This window comes from Oryza sativa, chromosome 5 (assembly GCF_034140825.1).
Source record: "Oryza sativa Japonica Group chromosome 5, ASM3414082v1".
Taxonomy (NCBI): domain Eukaryota; kingdom Viridiplantae; phylum Streptophyta; class Magnoliopsida; order Poales; family Poaceae; genus Oryza; species Oryza sativa.
In genome coordinates, this window is record NC_089039.1 from 17334669 (window position 1) to 17351662 (window position 16994).

At 45.0% G+C, this 16994-nt stretch overlaps 2 protein-coding genes across 2 annotated transcripts; both read left to right on the top strand.

Moving 5' to 3' along the window:
* The first annotated feature begins 1951 nt into the window (after window positions 1-1951).
* Window positions 1952-5292, top strand: LOC4338538 (pectinesterase). Its single transcript, XM_015781941.3, has 2 exons — window positions 1952-3054; window positions 4185-5292. The coding sequence occupies exons 1-2, from the start codon at window positions 2028-2030 to the stop codon at window positions 4904-4906; spliced, it is 1749 nt and encodes a 582-aa protein (XP_015637427.1). The 5' UTR covers window positions 1952-2027; the 3' UTR covers window positions 4907-5292.
* A 6651-nt stretch (window positions 5293-11943) lies between these two features.
* On the top strand, window positions 11944-13186 carry LOC4338539 (ethylene-responsive transcription factor ERF071). The gene is made up of 2 exons (XM_015782909.3): window positions 11944-12092; window positions 12292-13186. Exons 1-2 carry the CDS (start codon window positions 11987-11989, stop codon window positions 12780-12782), a joined length of 597 nt encoding a protein of 198 aa, XP_015638395.1. The 5' UTR covers window positions 11944-11986; the 3' UTR covers window positions 12783-13186.
* Window positions 13187-16994: the final 3808 nt, after the last annotated feature.

The following is a 16994-nucleotide window of genomic DNA, read 5'->3' on the forward strand; positions in this document are numbered from 1 at the left end:
TATCGATCATCTAGCGGAGAATAGAAAATCGGACGCCGACGCTTGTAGAAATAATTTTCTCTCTCTTCATTCTCCTTCCCACGCATCTACTACATACATGCTTTATGCTATAGACTTTATGCATGCATGGGACTTTATTTATAAGCTTTAAATATCTTTTTCTTCAAAACTGTTTATCCGATTGTATCATTGTATTTGTTGTAATTAAATCTTTACAACAAGGTCTCAGTTGATTGTGTTCTGACGAAATATATATATATATATGTTTTAGTCTGTTAAAATTTAATGTTTCACGTGTGAGAAATAAATGTTTCAGTTGGAATTTGACTATGTTGCACATTTTGTGTTCTATGTTGCAATTGATTTTTTTAAGTGTCGCAGATGGTGCTATTTGGGTGATTTAATAAATTTTTTTTTATGTTTCACTAGTTTATTTGCAAATGTTGCATGTGGTGTCATTTGGATGTTTCAATATATTATGATGTTTCACTAATTCATTTGTAATTGTTGCACGCGGTGTTGTTTGAATGTTTCATTAATTATTTTCTAATGTTTCATTAATTACACTTCGTTGTTTCATGTATAATATAGAAATGTTTCAATAAAGAATATAATTATATTTATATTTTTTTATTATAAACATAATCAAGTGAGATCTTGTTGCAAAGATTTAATTGTAACGAATATGATGGTGAAATCAAATTGTCGATAAGATAAGTAATTTAGAAATAATTTAAAGTTTTACTTAAAAATATTGCTAAGAGAGATAGAGGCTTGTACTGTGGTATAGGAGCTCATAGGCATTCATCAGTTGTCAGAGAATAGCTCAGACCATTTCTTTTGCAACGTGTAGCATGCTTGCCATGCAGCCTAGGAGACGTTAGACAAGCATCCAATATTTCGTAAAATATGGTACGTCCGATCCGTAGCTCTTTCCGTTTTCTTTCCGTTTTCTTGAGACATAAAAAAGCTCTCGACCTTCCGTTCTCCGATCTGCTTATCCTTTATTGTTGAAATTTCCATGAAGTCCCTCGCACGAATCCGCAGCCAATAAAACGGCCACTTCACTCCCTGTATATATATATTTTTTTTAAAAAAAAAAACAGGGTACATTCACATTCACCCTGCAAATAAAATATACACAAGTATGTTGTAGTTATACTTTTATAAATATGATATCGATAGATTGACTCGGTATATATTTAAATTGACGAAGATATTATAGATGTCTTGTTGTCGATGACCATACCATTTGATGCTAGCACATACTTAAGGAGGACACTGTCGAAGATATTGCCACATTAATGGCCTATTTGTTTTTAAGGAGTGGAATGATGAATTAATTTGCCACTCTATTCTCAATGAATGATGAGTTGTTAGTTCAGTAATATGGAATGGGTTTGTCTCCATATCACGCCTCATTTCTCAAGAGTACATGCTAAGTTCTTGGCTGAAGAATGGACTTATTTGTCAAATTTTTAAGATGAACCCATGACAGATCAACCATTCTAGATGCATGTTTTGAAAAGATCAGCACAAAAATGACGAGATAGCTAGATAAGCAGAATTTAAATAAGGTCAACGACCCTAGCACTTTTACTTTGACCAAAAGCACAAAAGAACAACACAAACACCCCACATTTTAATTTGGATCCGACCAAACCAACCCAAAACCTCATCAATTCCCCATCATGCATTAAGTCGGTCTCTCTGTCGAAGCCAGCTCGAGTGCATGCATATGCTTGACCTACACGCCTACACCCACATTTCCCGTCCACTTGCATGCATGCCATGAAATGATTTATCCTTATTTATTTCCACGCGTTTTTTCGAGACGTACGCAAAAAGCGCTAGCTCTTGTTGCCCCCAGCTTTAATTTGTACTCGAAATTACCATGAAGCCCCTCCCGTTCTGCTGCTCTGATCTCGCGCCTATAAAATGGCCACTTCACTTCTCCTCTCGATCACTCACCCACATCACACGCTGCGACGACAGCATTGCGAGCTATAGCTAAGCTAGTAGCTGCAATGGCGGTTCGCTACGAGAAGAAGGCGATGTGCGCGCTGCTGCTCTCGCTGATCATGGTGGCGCTCTCGGTGGCCGCCGCCGGCGACGGCGACGCGCCGCCGTCCACGCCGGTGTCGCCGACGACGGCTTGCAACGACACGACGGACCCCAGCTTCTGCCGGACCGTGCTGCCGCCGCGCGGGTCCAGCGACCTCTACACCTACGGCCGCTTCTCGGTGGCCCGGTCGCTGGACTCCGCCCGGAGGTTCGCCGGCCTCGTCGGCCGCTACCTCGCCCGCCACCGCGGCCTGTCGCCGGCGGCCGTCGGCGCGCTGCGCGACTGCCAGCTCATGTCGGAGCTCAACGTCGACTTCCTCTCCGCCGCCGGCGCCACGCTGAGGAGCGCCGCCGACGCGCTGCCCGACCCGCAGGCCGACGACGTGCACACGCTGCTGTCGGCGATCCTCACCAACCAGCAGACCTGCCTCGACGGCCTCCAGGCCGCGTCGTCGTCGTGGTCGGAGCGCGGCGGCGGCGGCCTCGCCGCGCCCATCGCCAACGGCACCAAGCTCTACAGCCTCTCGCTCTCCCTCTTCACCAGGGCGTGGGTGCCCACGGCGAAGGGGTCCAAGCACCACGGCGGCGGCAAGAAGCCTCACCAAGGCCACGGCAAGAAGCAGCCGCCGGCGGCGGCGGCGAGCATGAGGAGGGGGCTGTTCGACGCGGCCGACGGCGAGATGGCGCGGCGGGTGGCGATGGAGGGGCCGGAGGCGACGGTGGCGGTGAACGGGGTGGTGACGGTGGACCAGGGCGGCGGCGGGAACTACACGACGGTGGGTGACGCGGTGGCGGCGGCGCCGAGCAACCTGGACGGCAGCACGGGGCACTACGTGATCTACGTGGCGGGCGGCGTGTACGAGGAGAACGTGGTGGTGCCCAAGCACAAGAGGTACATCATGATGGTCGGCGACGGCGTCGGCCAGACGGTCATCACCGGCAACCGGAGCGTCGTCGATGGCTGGACCACTTTTAACTCCGCCACCTTCGGTGAGCAATACACCACCTCCTGACGCGGTTGTCTTTTCATGTAACGGTTGATCACTCATCTTATCTAAAAATTTAGTATAAATATATAAAAGTATAGGTTAAGATTATAGTTTTTTACAATAGAATAAATCACAACAAAATAAATGGTACTTATATAATTTTTTAATAAAAAGAATGGTGAAACGTCACGTGAAATTTAACGGCGTCATACGTTAAAAAAAATTGGGGTATACCACAAGTTTTGGCACGAATAGGTCAATTAATTGTTTTTCAAATTTTGAGACGTTCGAATTCTATTAGGATAAATTTTTGAAGAAGTGGAAGAGGCTAGATAGCAATTACTCTGGTGGCCATTAGTGAGCTTTGCACTTTCACTAAAGGACAAATGAAATTGGAGCATGAGACTAGCTAGGCAGGCAGCAGAGCATGATATATATAATGCTCTCATCGGCGCATATATGCATACATATGCATGGATTAGGGAGGATGTAACCAAAAAAACGTCGCTTTTAATTACTTGGCCCCATGCAACACTACAGGAGAATGCGTTCCACGATCCATTCCCGATCTATGGATGATAATTTTTGGTCTCATCAAATCATCATGCGCCATATCTCTCGTATTATATATTGCCCTAGTTTTATTTATATTTGACACACGTAATAGTACTCCGCCATTTAAAATATAATATTTTTAGACTTCAACGTTATCTTCGAGATACTACTTTAACCAATACTACATCTCTCAAAATACAACAATTTTTAACTATAAATCTGCACTCACACTTGTCCAGATTCAAAACTGAAAATGTTTAAATTTTGGGAAGGGGGGAGTAATATTTATAGAAAAAGTTATTTTAAATAAAATGAGTTACGAAGTATATATTATGTAACGACGTAAACGATATTTTCAAACTTTTTGTTATATATAACAGTCAAAGTTATAAATATTTGATTTAATATTATTATACAAATACTTATATTTTAGGATGGATTGAGGTAGAGGGAGTAATAGATTTGTATCATAAAAAGAAATGAAACTTAGGAATCGAGGTAGAGGGAGTAGTAGATTTGTACCATAAAAAGATCAAACTGTTGAATTGTATGCTTCTTTTTCATACATATATATAGCTGTGGTGGGGCAAGGGTTCGTGGCGATGAACATGACGTTCCGGAACACGGCGGGGCCGTCGAAGCACCAGGCGGTGGCGCTCCGGTCCGGCGCCGACCTGTCGGCGTTCTACGGGTGCAGCTTCGAGGCGTACCAGGACACCCTCTACGCCCACTCCCTCCGCCAGTTCTACCGCCGCTGCGACGTCTACGGCACCGTCGACTACGTCTTCGGCAACGCCGCTGTCGTCTTCCAGTCCTGCGCCTTCCTCTCCCGCCTCCCGCTCCCCGGCCAGTGCAACACCGTCACGGCGCAGGGCCGATCCGACCCCAACCAGAACACCGGCACCTCCATCCAGGGCTGCTCCCTCCTCGCCGCCCCGGACCTCGCCGCCGCCGGCGACGGCGGCCGGACGCTCACCTACCTCGGCCGGCCGTGGAAGAACTTCTCCAGGACGGTGGTCATGGAGTCCTACGTCGGCGGCCTCGTCGACCCGGCCGGGTGGATGCCGTGGTCCGGCGACTTCGCGCTCGACACGCTCTTCTACGCCGAGTACAACAACTCCGGCCCCGGCGCCGACACCAGCCGCCGCGTCGCCTGGCCGGGCTACCACGTCCTCGGCGCCGGCGCCGACGCCGGCAACTTCACCGTCACCAGCATGGTGCTCGGCGACAACTGGCTGCCCCAGACCGGCGTCCCCTTCACCAGCGGCTTCCTCACTTCCGATCCACCTATTAGCTAATGCATTATTTAATTAATTATATATATGATCATCTAAACCCATCTATTAATAATTAATTAATTATAGAATGACAAACACATAATGTACTACTACTATTCGATCGATCTCGGTGTCGGCATTATTAGTTAGTTTACTTCTTATTTATTAGTTACAATATTTGTGAGATTGAGATGACAGGTAAATTAAGCGAAATTAGTTTAAGAGATGGAGTAATAATACTATTATGTGTGCAAGAATAAGAGAGGAGTATAGTACTAGTGGAGTGGTGGTATACTGGTATTGTGTGGGTTGGTTACTTGACTTCTGCTAGTGCAGTAGCAGATCGATCGGATAAAGAGTTGTACACTTTGTACTACATGGAAAGGTATATATGGTTCTCAGCCTAACTTTGTGGTGCTTTTGTTGTTTCCAACTTTCCATCAGCATATGGACTGTGAGACACTACTGTGATTTGCACTTTAACTTTATGTCCAGTCGAAAATTAATGGCTGATGAAATCAAGTGATCAAATCATACCTAGAGATATCTAAACCAAATATCTCTGCTTTAAAGCATGTTCAGAATAGTGAGCAGTAGAGATGGCAATGGGGAGCCATGACCCGATATCCGACAGATTTTTACTTTATTAGACGTTAATCATGTTTTAACTCTTATACCCATGGGTCTATTGACAACGAAAACTTTTGCGCATTGGATACATTGGTATGGGTATGTTCTTTACCCACCCGTACCCACCAACCCGTGGGTAAAAAACCCAATAGATTGAGCCTAAAAATATGAGTAACATAAGTCCCAACAATTATTAAACCATAGTATAAAACTCCTTTCACATCTTAAGCGTTGTTCTAATCTAGTTATATGAAATTGTTATTTGATTTATTGATTATGTAATGTGGTTGCAGTTTTTTTTTTTTACTCTCCTTTGAACGCTAATGTTAATAGCATTTTACATCTATTTTTCACGTGCCCTTTTGCACATCAATGCTGGCACAACTTAGGTATGAATTGGAACCTTCATGTGGATCCCATGAGCATGATTTTAGAAGCAAGGAACAATTTTACCCATCTCTTCTTCATGGAGGTTTTCGCAATCTGTTGCTGGAACATTTGGAGCAGAAGAAATGATCTCATATTCAACAATGTGCCTGTAAGCTTTAGAAAATGGAAGGCTGACTTCAAGGAAGAGTTTACTCTACATGTGCATACAGTAAAAGAAGTTGATAATACAATTTGGCAATCATGGATACAACAGCTATTTTGATCCCCTCTGTAAATCTCCTGTAAATTCTGCCCCTCTCTCTTTTGTATTCTTCTTCTGTAGTTATTTTCTCAATAAAGCGCAGTAGGAGCTTCTGCTGCTGTTATTTCCCGTCAAAAAAAAGTTAATAGCATTGTTGCCAGAGAAAATATTGATGGTTTATAGTTCTAATATGCCTAATTACAGTACAAAACTATAAATGCTACGAGCCAATTATATGGGTATGGGTACTCATTGGGTACCCGTTACCCGCATGGGTGTTGGTATGAGGACGATTTTGTACCCGCGATAGATGTGGGTATTTAAGTGGGAATATTTAGCAGGTGCGGGTATAGTGCAAGGGAACCGATAGATATGCACCCGTTGCCATCTCTAGTGAGTAGAGAGATGCTCAAAACATTGCCTTTTTCTTGGCACTGGTTACATGAGGTGCAGCTTCCAGGGCTCTAGGTTGAAAGTACCTAGAGGTGATACCTAGCTCTCATGCTTTTTTCTCGTGGCAAGAGGAAAACCTCCTTTATTTTTAGGATTCCTAGCCACATGGATCTTTAACAAGTGCCAATATTCTAGTCTTTGATCTAAAGCTTCCACATTATTCTTATTTCATCGAAGAATAACTAGCCAGGCTCTTGGATGAGGCCGAGTTTCTCTATACATGTGTAACAAACATGATAGTGAAAAGGAAAAAGTACACCGAAGGTCCCTCAACTTGTCATCGAGTTATAAAATCGTCCCCAAACCGCAAAACCAGATATACAACGTCCCTTAACTAATCAAAACTGGTCATAAATAGGTCCTTCGGTGGTTTTGACTCCGGTTTTATCTTATGTGGCGGCTGAGTAAGCGTGGGACCCATGTGGGCCCCACATGTCAGTACACCGGCACGTTCCAGATAGGCTTCCCCATCACCTTGCGCCTCGATGCCAGCGGCGTGCTCTACCTCGTCAGCAACAATGGCAGCTACACCAAGAACTTGACGAAGGTCAGTGCAGCTACTCAAGCCCGCGCAGGCAGCAGCTACACGCTGTTCGTCAAGACCGGTTGAGCGGTGAGCCCAGCGCTCGGCGGCGACGGCAACCACCACCACTGCCCCAGGCAAGCAAGCACCGTTGCGCTAGTGTCGGGCTCCTGATGTTCGTCGCGCTGTGCGCCCTCCTCGCGTCGGCGGGGCTGCTCTGGTTGAACCAGAGGACGGTGCGACGGCACGTCGCGCTAGCCGACGTTGAGGCCTTGGACGACGAGGCGCCGCTCCGCTTGTACAGCTATGATGAGCTGGATCACGCGACGTACAGCTTCCGCGCCGCGTTTGGCACGGTGTTCAAGGGGACACTGCGGCACGGCGGCGAGAGGGCGGTTGCCGTGAAGTGGTTGGAGAAGCTGGTGGAGGACGGCGAGTGGGAGTTCCAGAGAGAGGTGCGCGCCATCGTGCGGAAGAGCCACTGCAACCTGGTGCGCCTGCTCAGCTGCTGCCACGAGGGCGCCAACCGCCTCCTCATCTACGAGTACATGAGCAATGGCTCCCTCGCCAACTTCCTCATCTATGACTACATGAGCAACGCTGTGCGAGAGGGGGAGAAGAAGGGGGCACGCGGCCATGGCAGCTCTCCGATGCTCCGCGTCCCCTGCCTCGAGGTAGGAGAGGACAGGGATGGCATTCTTGCGGAGGGAGCAGGCGGGGAGGAGTGGGTAGGAGGAGAGGTTGTCGATGGAGAGGCCGAGGCGGATGTCGAAGTCGAGCCGCTCCTGGAGCACCTCGAGGGAGGAGGGGAGCTCGACGGCCTCGAGCTCGCCGGCGGGGTCGGAGACGCCGACGGATTGGAGGAAGTCGAGCGCGAGCACGCGGGAGACGAGCTGCTCCTTCCTCCCCTGGATCACGCCCCACGTCACCGACGACATCTCGTACTCCAACGACGGCACGGTCGCCTTTGCGCGCGACGGGGAGAGCGGCGCCTCCTCCTCTTCGCCGGGTTGCCACCGTGCTTCCAAACTACGGCTGCCGTCGCGAAGCTGCCCTCCTCCTCTCCCGTCTTGCCCCGGTGGCCTCCTCACCAGCCGCCGGCCGGCTTGCCCTAAGAAGAGGAGAAGAGGAGAGTGAGAGAGAGAGAAAGGAGGAAGGGAGAGAGATGATGTAGCATCTGACATGTGGGGCCACGTGGGTCCCACGCTGACTCAGCCACCACGCAGGACAAAACCGGGGTCAAAACCACCGAAGAACCTATTGTGACTGGTTTCGATTAACTAAGGGACGCATGATATCTGGTTTTGTGTTTGGGGATGATTATGTAACTCGATGACAAGTTGAGGGACCTTCAGTTAGGGGTGGAAACAAGCTGGTTCGACTCGGCTTGCACTGACTCGCAACAAACTAGTTTGGCTTGGCTCAGCTTGGTTAGGGAAACAAGCTAAAACTTGAGCTCGGATTGGCTCGTTTTCTGGCTCGAGCCAGCTTACAAGCCTTCCTGTTTAACACCTCTTCATATATATTTCATAATTATTAAAAAAAGTAAAAACAAATCATCAACATGTAAAAATTAAATAAGTTTATATATTCAATTCTTCGAAATCTTAATGATAAATTTCAAGTTGACAAATAATAACGCCATATAAAGTAAAATAATCGATATAAACACACGATAGCCTAGGCTCACGAGTCAAAACAAGTGGTTCATGAGCTAGCTCGGCTCGGCTCATTTCAGCAACGAGCTGAAAAGGAGGCCCTATCTTTTTTCCACCCCTATCTTCGGTGTACTTTTTCCTAGTGAAAAAGGTCAGACAACCCTCCATAGGACGAGCTAAATCAATTATTCACATGACCCATTTAGTCACACTATATATATTTGGGTAAAAGTCTACTGTAGATCCCTCAACTATAAGTCGAATGGATACCCTCAATCATGAAATCATGTATAAAGTACTCCTAACTCCTAAAACCAGTGTAAATTGACGTGTGAACCCTTAGTAAGGGTGGGGCCAGTCTACATGATTACTTAGCATGGTCAACAAGTCACGTTAGCCCCAAACCACTCTATAGACCACCGATTTACATTAGTTCTAGAAGTTGTACGACACTTTATACCTCACTTTATAGTTGAGACTGGAGAGACGCAAATGAAACACTACCTGTATTGGAGGGATGTAAGGTGGACTTTTCCTACATTTGGGGACAGTAATAATCAGGCCTCTGGAGCAAGCATCGGACAAAATTAATTATTTGGGAAGCAACTGTTGCATTGTGGGTAGCCCATCGATTGTTGCGATATGTTTACAGATATTTGGAATTATTTTTTCTTTCTTTTCTCAAGAAGCAAAGAAGAAAACAATGCAAACTTAGGATGACGAGCTTTATTCTTTTTTTTTCAAGGTGAGATTAAAACTGTGGGTGCAGCGAACATCAGATCAAGCAATCAGCCATATATATATTAAGTTCACATTTTTTTTAATAAGGTGCATTCGAAAAATTCCTTTTTTGTTCCAAGACATCAAGAAGGTGGTCCATGCCACGAATGAGGCGTTAAAATGAAAAGGAAAAAAAAAGCTTTGCCCCCCTTTGTAGGAAGACGAAATGGGGCCCATTCAAGTATTTTATATAAAAAAATTGTCTTGAAAATTGTATGAGCTAATAAAGGCAACTCAAGGACCCATGTGTGATTGTAAATATTGGAATTTGGAAATATTACTTTTTTACATGAGGGATATTTATGTTTTTAGGGTAGTTCTTGGACAGAAAAAAAATGCGTTTCCCTCAAAAAAAAAAAGAAAGGCGATACCGGATTATGTGTGAGAAACCGTCACCAAAACAGGCGTGAATTTTAAATTACCGTCGCCGACGGTTTTGCACGTCCAAATTTAAAACCAAGTTGTGGAGGTAATTACTAAATTGAATTCGAAACTAAACAATAGAAATCCTTGTGGGGTCTGGTCGTGACATGAAGAATATATTGGCGTGGATACCGGCCGGCGCCGACGGACGAACAGAAGAAAACGCAACAACAACGAAAAAAGAAGAGTAGGAATGAGGTTGCAGCATCTATCTGAAACTATTTTACCTTTTGGGATTTGACCAAACCTGCATGTTCTGATGTTCAGGTTCAGCTGAACTAAACCTCGAATACATGCAATGCACTTCTTTTTCGTTTGGATAAATGTGTCACGTGCGCTAGTGACTGCTCACCGATCGAAACGTACGGGGCCTAGATCTCTCAATTTTGGAGGTATCCGGCCTGCATTTTAAATTTATGTTTCCAGCTTGAGTGACTTTTGCTATCCTTTTCACTGCGATTTGGCTCGTGGTGAAAATTAAATCGCTCCTTCCATTTCTAACTGGGATTTATCTCGTGGTGAATATATATTACTGTCGTTTTCTCCTAAAGATTGAAGTGGTGGCCGGTGGGTATCAATTTAGTGACCCGTTCTTTTGACTGTCGTTCAAAAGTCTTTTGCACGTGGTGAATAACTATATAACTTCAAATGTTTGGATATATGTATGGAGTATTAAATATAAACGAAAAAAACAACTAATTACACAAATTACATGTAAACGAGACGAATCTTTTAAACCTAATTGTGTCATGATTGAACAATGTGGTGCTATAGAAAACAATTGTTAATGACGGATTAATTAGACTTAGTAAATTCGTATCGTAGTGTACAAGCGGAATCTGTAATTTATTTTGTTATTAGTCTATGTTTAATACTTCAAATGTGTATCCGTATATCCGATATGACACGTCAAAACTTTACATCCATATATCTAAACACCCCCATTTGTCCTAAATATTTTCTCACCGAGGGGATTGGTTATTGTAAATTTGAAAAGAAATAATTGATCGGAACAAGAGAATTTGTCACCTAACTTTATGCTCATTTATATTTTAGAAAATGAACAAATGAGACTTAGAAAATAATTCCATTAACCTAGTTATTCTATTATAGTAGTTTCTAAGAAAATCATTTGATCCAACTAAGCCCTTGTATTTTAGCATACGAATTAAACACAGCCTACGTTTTAACACTCCCAATATTTTAGCACTACCCCGAAATTTCCGTTTCCAACGCGACGAGGGGAGTTTGAAATGACAGGTACCAGAGTTGAAAAGGAGTAAAAGCAGGAAGCAGCAATACCTCTAGTACAGCCTACAGCGACCTCCGCGGCGTGGCGTCGGTAAACCCCCCGCGTAGGCGCAAACCCACGTCCACCCCACCCACCGTTTTCCCCCCTCCAAAACCAGGGCCGCACCGCCACCGCCACCCCCCAACCCCGCCCTTTCCGCCGAGGCGTGGCGAGGCCACCCCCCACCTCGCTAGACGCTGACCCCGTTCAACGCACCCGTCCTCGCCTCCACGCCACTTGTCCCCCTCCCCGCCGCGCCATCCGCTCGCGATCCGGGCGTCCGGGCACACGCGGCGTGCGTACGCAGCCACACGGCGCGGCGCGGCATCTGCGTCGCGCTTGCCGCCTTTGGTACAGCTGCTGCTGCTACAGTGTTCGAGACGCGCGACGCGAGTCAGTGGCGGTGCCGGTGCCAGGCGCCAGCACCAGCAGCAGCGGCCCATCACCACGCGGACACTCCCCCCCCCCTACTGCTACAGTGTCACTGCAGCTGCCACTCGCCACGCACGTGAACGTGTAGGAGTAGTCTCTCACAGCTCTCGCTTTCTCCTCTCACTTTTCAGGGAGACGAGCCAGCGACTGTGCCAATGTACTACTCCTACCCCCTCTCCTACTCCTGTTAACAAGTTGTGCTGCTATATAGAGGAGCAGCCGAGCAAGTGTGTTGCTAGAAGAAAAGCCTTGTGAGTTGGTAATTGATAGTAGCAAGACAATGTGTGGGGGAGCGATCATCGCCGACTTCGTCCCGCCCGCCGGCGCCCGCCGCGCCGCTGCCTCCGACATCTCCGACAACGCCGTCCTCTCCGCTGCCGGTGCCGGTATTTCTATCTATCTACTCCTATTCGACATGAACAGATGTTTCCCATGTCCATTTCTTTGCAGTCCTCGCATGCGCAACGTGTCCACTGTTTAGATGGATGCACACGGTTTTGTAACGTAGCTGCAGAGTCCTATCCTATATATGCGTGGTTAATCTTCTAATTGGCTGTTTTCCTGGGTCGCGTCTTCTTTGTGCAGGTGACGAGTCGTTCGCGGCGGCCAAGGCGCCGGCGCCGGGGAGGAAGACGGCGTACCGCGGCATCCGGCGCCGGCCGTGGGGACGCTGGGCGGCGGAGATCCGCGACCCGAGGAAGGGCGCCCGCGTCTGGCTCGGCACCTACGCCACCGCCGAGGAGGCCGCCCGCGCCTACGACGTCGCGGCGCGCGACATCCGCGGCGCCAAGGCCAAGCTCAACTTCCCCCCGACCATCGGCGCCGCCGCCGCGCCACCGCCGCCCAAGAAGCGACGCAAAGCCGCCGCCGCGGCGAACCACCACCACCACCACCACCAGCAGGAGAGCTCAGGCTCCTCGTCGGCGTCGTCGCTGCCTCCCACCCCGCCGCCGGCCGCCGAGCACCAGCTCCGCGAGTGCATGTCCGGGCTGGAGGCGTTCTTGGGCCTCGAGGAGGAGGAGGACGACGGCGGCGCCGGTGAGCCATGGGACGCCGTCGACATGATGCTCGAGTAGGCTCGCCGGGAATGGCAGCGTTGCCATGCTCATGCATCCAAGCTTATTCATGCATGCAGCAGCAAGATATACAACTTTAGTACTACTACTATGTTAATTACTACTTACTGCGTAGGTAAATGAAATAAAATGGGGTTGGTTAATTAGGGTGTTCTTCTGGGAATCCTTGGCTTTGCTAATTGCTAGTACTACTATGTACTTTGGCGTTAAGCATTGCATTGCCAGGTGATGCATGTCATGTAATCGTGGTAATTATATGGCCGTCCTCCTAGAGCTAGCTAGCAGATTAGATTTACTATATAAAGTGGTAGTAGAAATATATGTCCTCCTAGAGCTAACTAGTGTCTTGTAATGATTTCAGACTTCTTGGGCAACATGAGCAATGCATTTCGACTTCCACTTTACATCTATATACCTCTATGAAGGAAATATGTAAGAAAATTAGTAATTTCTTATTTGGTCATTCGAAACAAGGATTGGGACTCCGGCTGAACTGCTGAAGACATTAGCGTTAGGTCCCATCCGATGGAAAATTTCGATTAGCACCACATCTAACCTTATGGAATATTTTGTTTGAGTCTCTCCCCTTTTATCTCTTCTCTTCTCTAGGCTCTCTTTCATTTGAAGGAACAGACTCTCTTTGAAATTTTATTGGAATTTTAGAGGATTTTATTTCTATAGAAAATTTTCCTACGTAGCCTTTGAATCGAAGAATTTTAGAGGATTTTATTCCTATAGAAATTTTTCATACGTAGCCTTTGAATCGAAGGAATGAAATTTATAGAATGAACTTTATGGAATCCTATTAAATTTCTATATGGAATTGGATTCTATATGGAATTGGATTCTATGGAATTGCCTCTTCCATATAAATCTTAGAGGAAATTAACTCTACGAAATCCTATGAAATTCCATATAAGTTATAAAGATTATAAAGGAAATTCCATATAAGTTATAAAGGAAATTCAACATTTGGTAAAACCTTATAGAAATTATCCTTTGAGTATTTATTAATTCTTAAATTAGTGTGTTTTTTCTACGGTCCAATCAAACAATCATTTCTGTGTGTTTTGTATTTATTTTACACTTGTATTCCTATCAGAATCCTAAGATTTTTCTATTCAACCTTATTTTCGTTGATTCAAGGTGGCCCTTAGTTCTCGTGTTTTCACGTGATTTTTTAAACAATTAATCACAATTATTCATGTCTGTTCTTTCTGTGTAAATTTTATATTTCTGCTAAAAATCCTACGTTGTTTCTATGTTTTTTCTATTTATATGATCTTTTAGATAAATTTAATAATATGTCACCCAATTTACAATAGGAAGTTGTACCGACCATGGCCTTGTTTGGAAGGCCTTGTTTGGAATGAGAAATTTAATAATACGCCACTTAATTACAATTGTTTAAGTATATTGAGTTCTCATGTTATCAAATTTCTTTTGAACCGAGGATTTTTGGAGTGTTTTTTTTTTGCATGCAGTGAAATACTTTTAAAACGAGGATCGATTGACGCATGCAGTTGGTACTACTTCAGTATGTGTGACTTTTCAGTTTGTCACGGTAGTTTCCTTACGTCCGTGGCCAGCTGCCGTGTGTTCTGCTTCTGCCAGCCCAAGAAATTTTTTTGATCCAGTGTGTTCACTCTGATGTCATTCCTATTCATAAATGTAAATGTTCACATTGATTTCTATTCCGGCGATTATATATGTAATCCTGCCCTCTAGAAAAGCTATATATACTCTCTTACTGTGTTCTGTATATTTGTGATACTTTGACTTCAAATATATAGATTTGTGATAGTGCTAAATCTGTAATTCTACGATGCCAACACCTTAAATCGTTTTATAATAATTTAGTTAAATTTTACAGTTTTATAAAATTTATTGTAATTAATAATACCTAATTAGAAGTTCAATTATAGATATGGTCATTCGTCGTATCGCGCACAATTGCGCGCTCCAAATCCACCCCTAACTAGTTCTTAATTCAAGTTATCTTGAAATTTCGGTAATTTTGCAAACTCCTGCCCGGCAAGCACAAATCTCCCTGAAATTTTCGGGTTTTTTTCAAATACTTGTAAAGTTGATTAAATTTTGTTCAAATTCAGTCAAAATATGCTAAAAGTTCAAATGATTTCGGTCCGAAAAACCAAAATAAACACGAAATTTTCAAATTTTCGGCAACCACGGAAAATGCAAACCCTGTATCTAGCAGTGCAGGAGAGCTAACTAGCTAACTACAGAATCAAGGTGTTCTAGCTACCATTTGTCTGATCCTCGCTGCTTCTCTTCCTCTACACTGGTGGAGAAACAATTTTTACTTTCGGTTAGAAACCCTCCTATAGTCCCGGTTTTCTAACCGGGAGTAACAATCCGAGACTAAATATCGCTATCTTTAGTCCCGGTTAAAATACCCGGGACTAAAGATCGATCTTTAGTTCCGGTTGGAAGGTTTTTTTCTTTTTTTTCCATTTCTCTCTTCCTTTTTCACTGTTCTTTTGCTATTTGCCCTAATCATCTCAGATCAAACATTCACAGCAAATCATTCACAACATTATCTCAGATCAAACATTCACATCACACAGCAATATAGTTCATCCAAATCATTCACAACAATGGTTCATCCCAAATCATTCACACAATAGTTCATCCCCAAATCATTTACAACAACAACACAGATCAAATCACACATTCAACACATATCGTATCAATCAACACAGATCGAATCGCACATTAAGCGAAAAAAAGAAAAAAAAATCCACAGCAGCGCTGGCCTCCACCGCCTGCTGCCGCACCGGCCGCCGCCGGGCGTGGCCCTCCGCGCGAGGCCGCCTCCCCCTTTAGATCCGGCGGCGGCCGGCTGCCTCTCCTCCGGATCCTGTTGACGAAAAAATCGAACACACTGGCCTGGGAGATCTGCTTAGCTCCTGTGCAGGTCCAAAGATTAATGAGATGCGGGCGTGCCAGTTAGTTTAATCCTGCAACTGACAAGATATGTAAATAGCAGACAAAATAGCCAATCGGCTAGACAGCCGATGGAGCAATGTCAGCCGATAGCCGATGCCGATACCAGCCGATATCGATAGGGTTTAAGCAATCGGCTATATGTCCAATGTAGATAATGATATAAAGACAAGCGGCTGCTGATAATAAAATATAACAATAATATAGTCCAGTATAAACCAATCAGCTAATATTGATATGATAGAATAAGCACTGATCCGAAGGTTAAAGCATACATCGGCTGGAGATCCGATGTCATGAAACCCACAAGATTAGATTAAACAGTGAAACATTTGTTTTCATCAGCTAAATCCAACTTATATGTATATGCAATCCTTATGAGCCGATGCAACGTCCAGATAACTCACCGGCTGAAACCCCGATGATAACCCTTATTGGCAATCAAGAAGCAGGCTAGAGATTATGGTTCTAAGCACGACTTAGTAGATCAAACTTAACTGATGTAGCACTAAGTATGAAAAGAAACACAATATCTAGACAATCAAGCCTTTGACTGAGTTTTTAGGGTGGTAGATGCCTAAGCTAATCTAATCTAGCAACACGATTTAGCCGATACCGGCAGAAACCCTAAAGCGAGAAGCAGTCGATAGAGCTAAATTGATATGCTAAGACTAGATTAACAGAGACATGATAAATAGGTAGACAAATATATCATCCAAACCAGAGCAATCCAAGAGGTCGAATGTACTAATGCAGCCTTGAACGACGCCGACGTAAACGATACAATTGCCCGGGCCGACAGAACATTGGACTTATCCCTTTGCCGGAGATCGAAGACGATGCAGCCCCGTGTCGGGTGCCAAGTTCCGCCGGAACGTAAAAACAAAAGTAGAAAAGGTAAAAGGTGGCGATGCGCCGAATTGTATTGATCGTGAGGATAGATTACATAGACCCCGGGTGTACATATTTATACCCATGGGTTGATACAAGTCCTTGTCGGACAAGAAAGAAACTAACCTAAAGATAAAAGGAAAATATAAAGTCCTTATCGGACACTAAACACACTTTCCTAAAGATAAAAGGAAACTAACAAACTATTCCTAATTAATAGATAAACTGCCATGCCGCATCCTCTTTAAACTTGGTCACTTAGGGATAAGCTTCCTTTAGTAGATTGATTTCCTTAACCGAATATAGCAGGAATCCGACTATTGGTGACTTGATAACTCCCATCAGCTAATTGCG

Bases quoted from the DNA above. Each gene is read 5' to 3' on its own strand.
- LOC4338538 (XM_015781941.3), top strand. From the start codon at position 2,028: ATGGCGGTTCGCTACGAGAAGAAGGCGATGTGCGCGCTGCTGCTCTCG. The intron at 3,055-4,184 runs GTGAGCAATACA...ACATATATATAG, and splicing joins TTTTAACTCCGCCACCTTCG to CTGTGGTGGGGCAAGGGTTC.
- LOC4338539 (XM_015782909.3), top strand. From the start codon at position 11,987: ATGTGTGGGGGAGCGATCATCGCCGACTTCGTCCCGCCCGCCGGCGCC. The intron at 12,093-12,291 runs GTATTTCTATCT...TTCTTTGTGCAG, and splicing joins CCTCTCCGCTGCCGGTGCCG to GTGACGAGTCGTTCGCGGCG.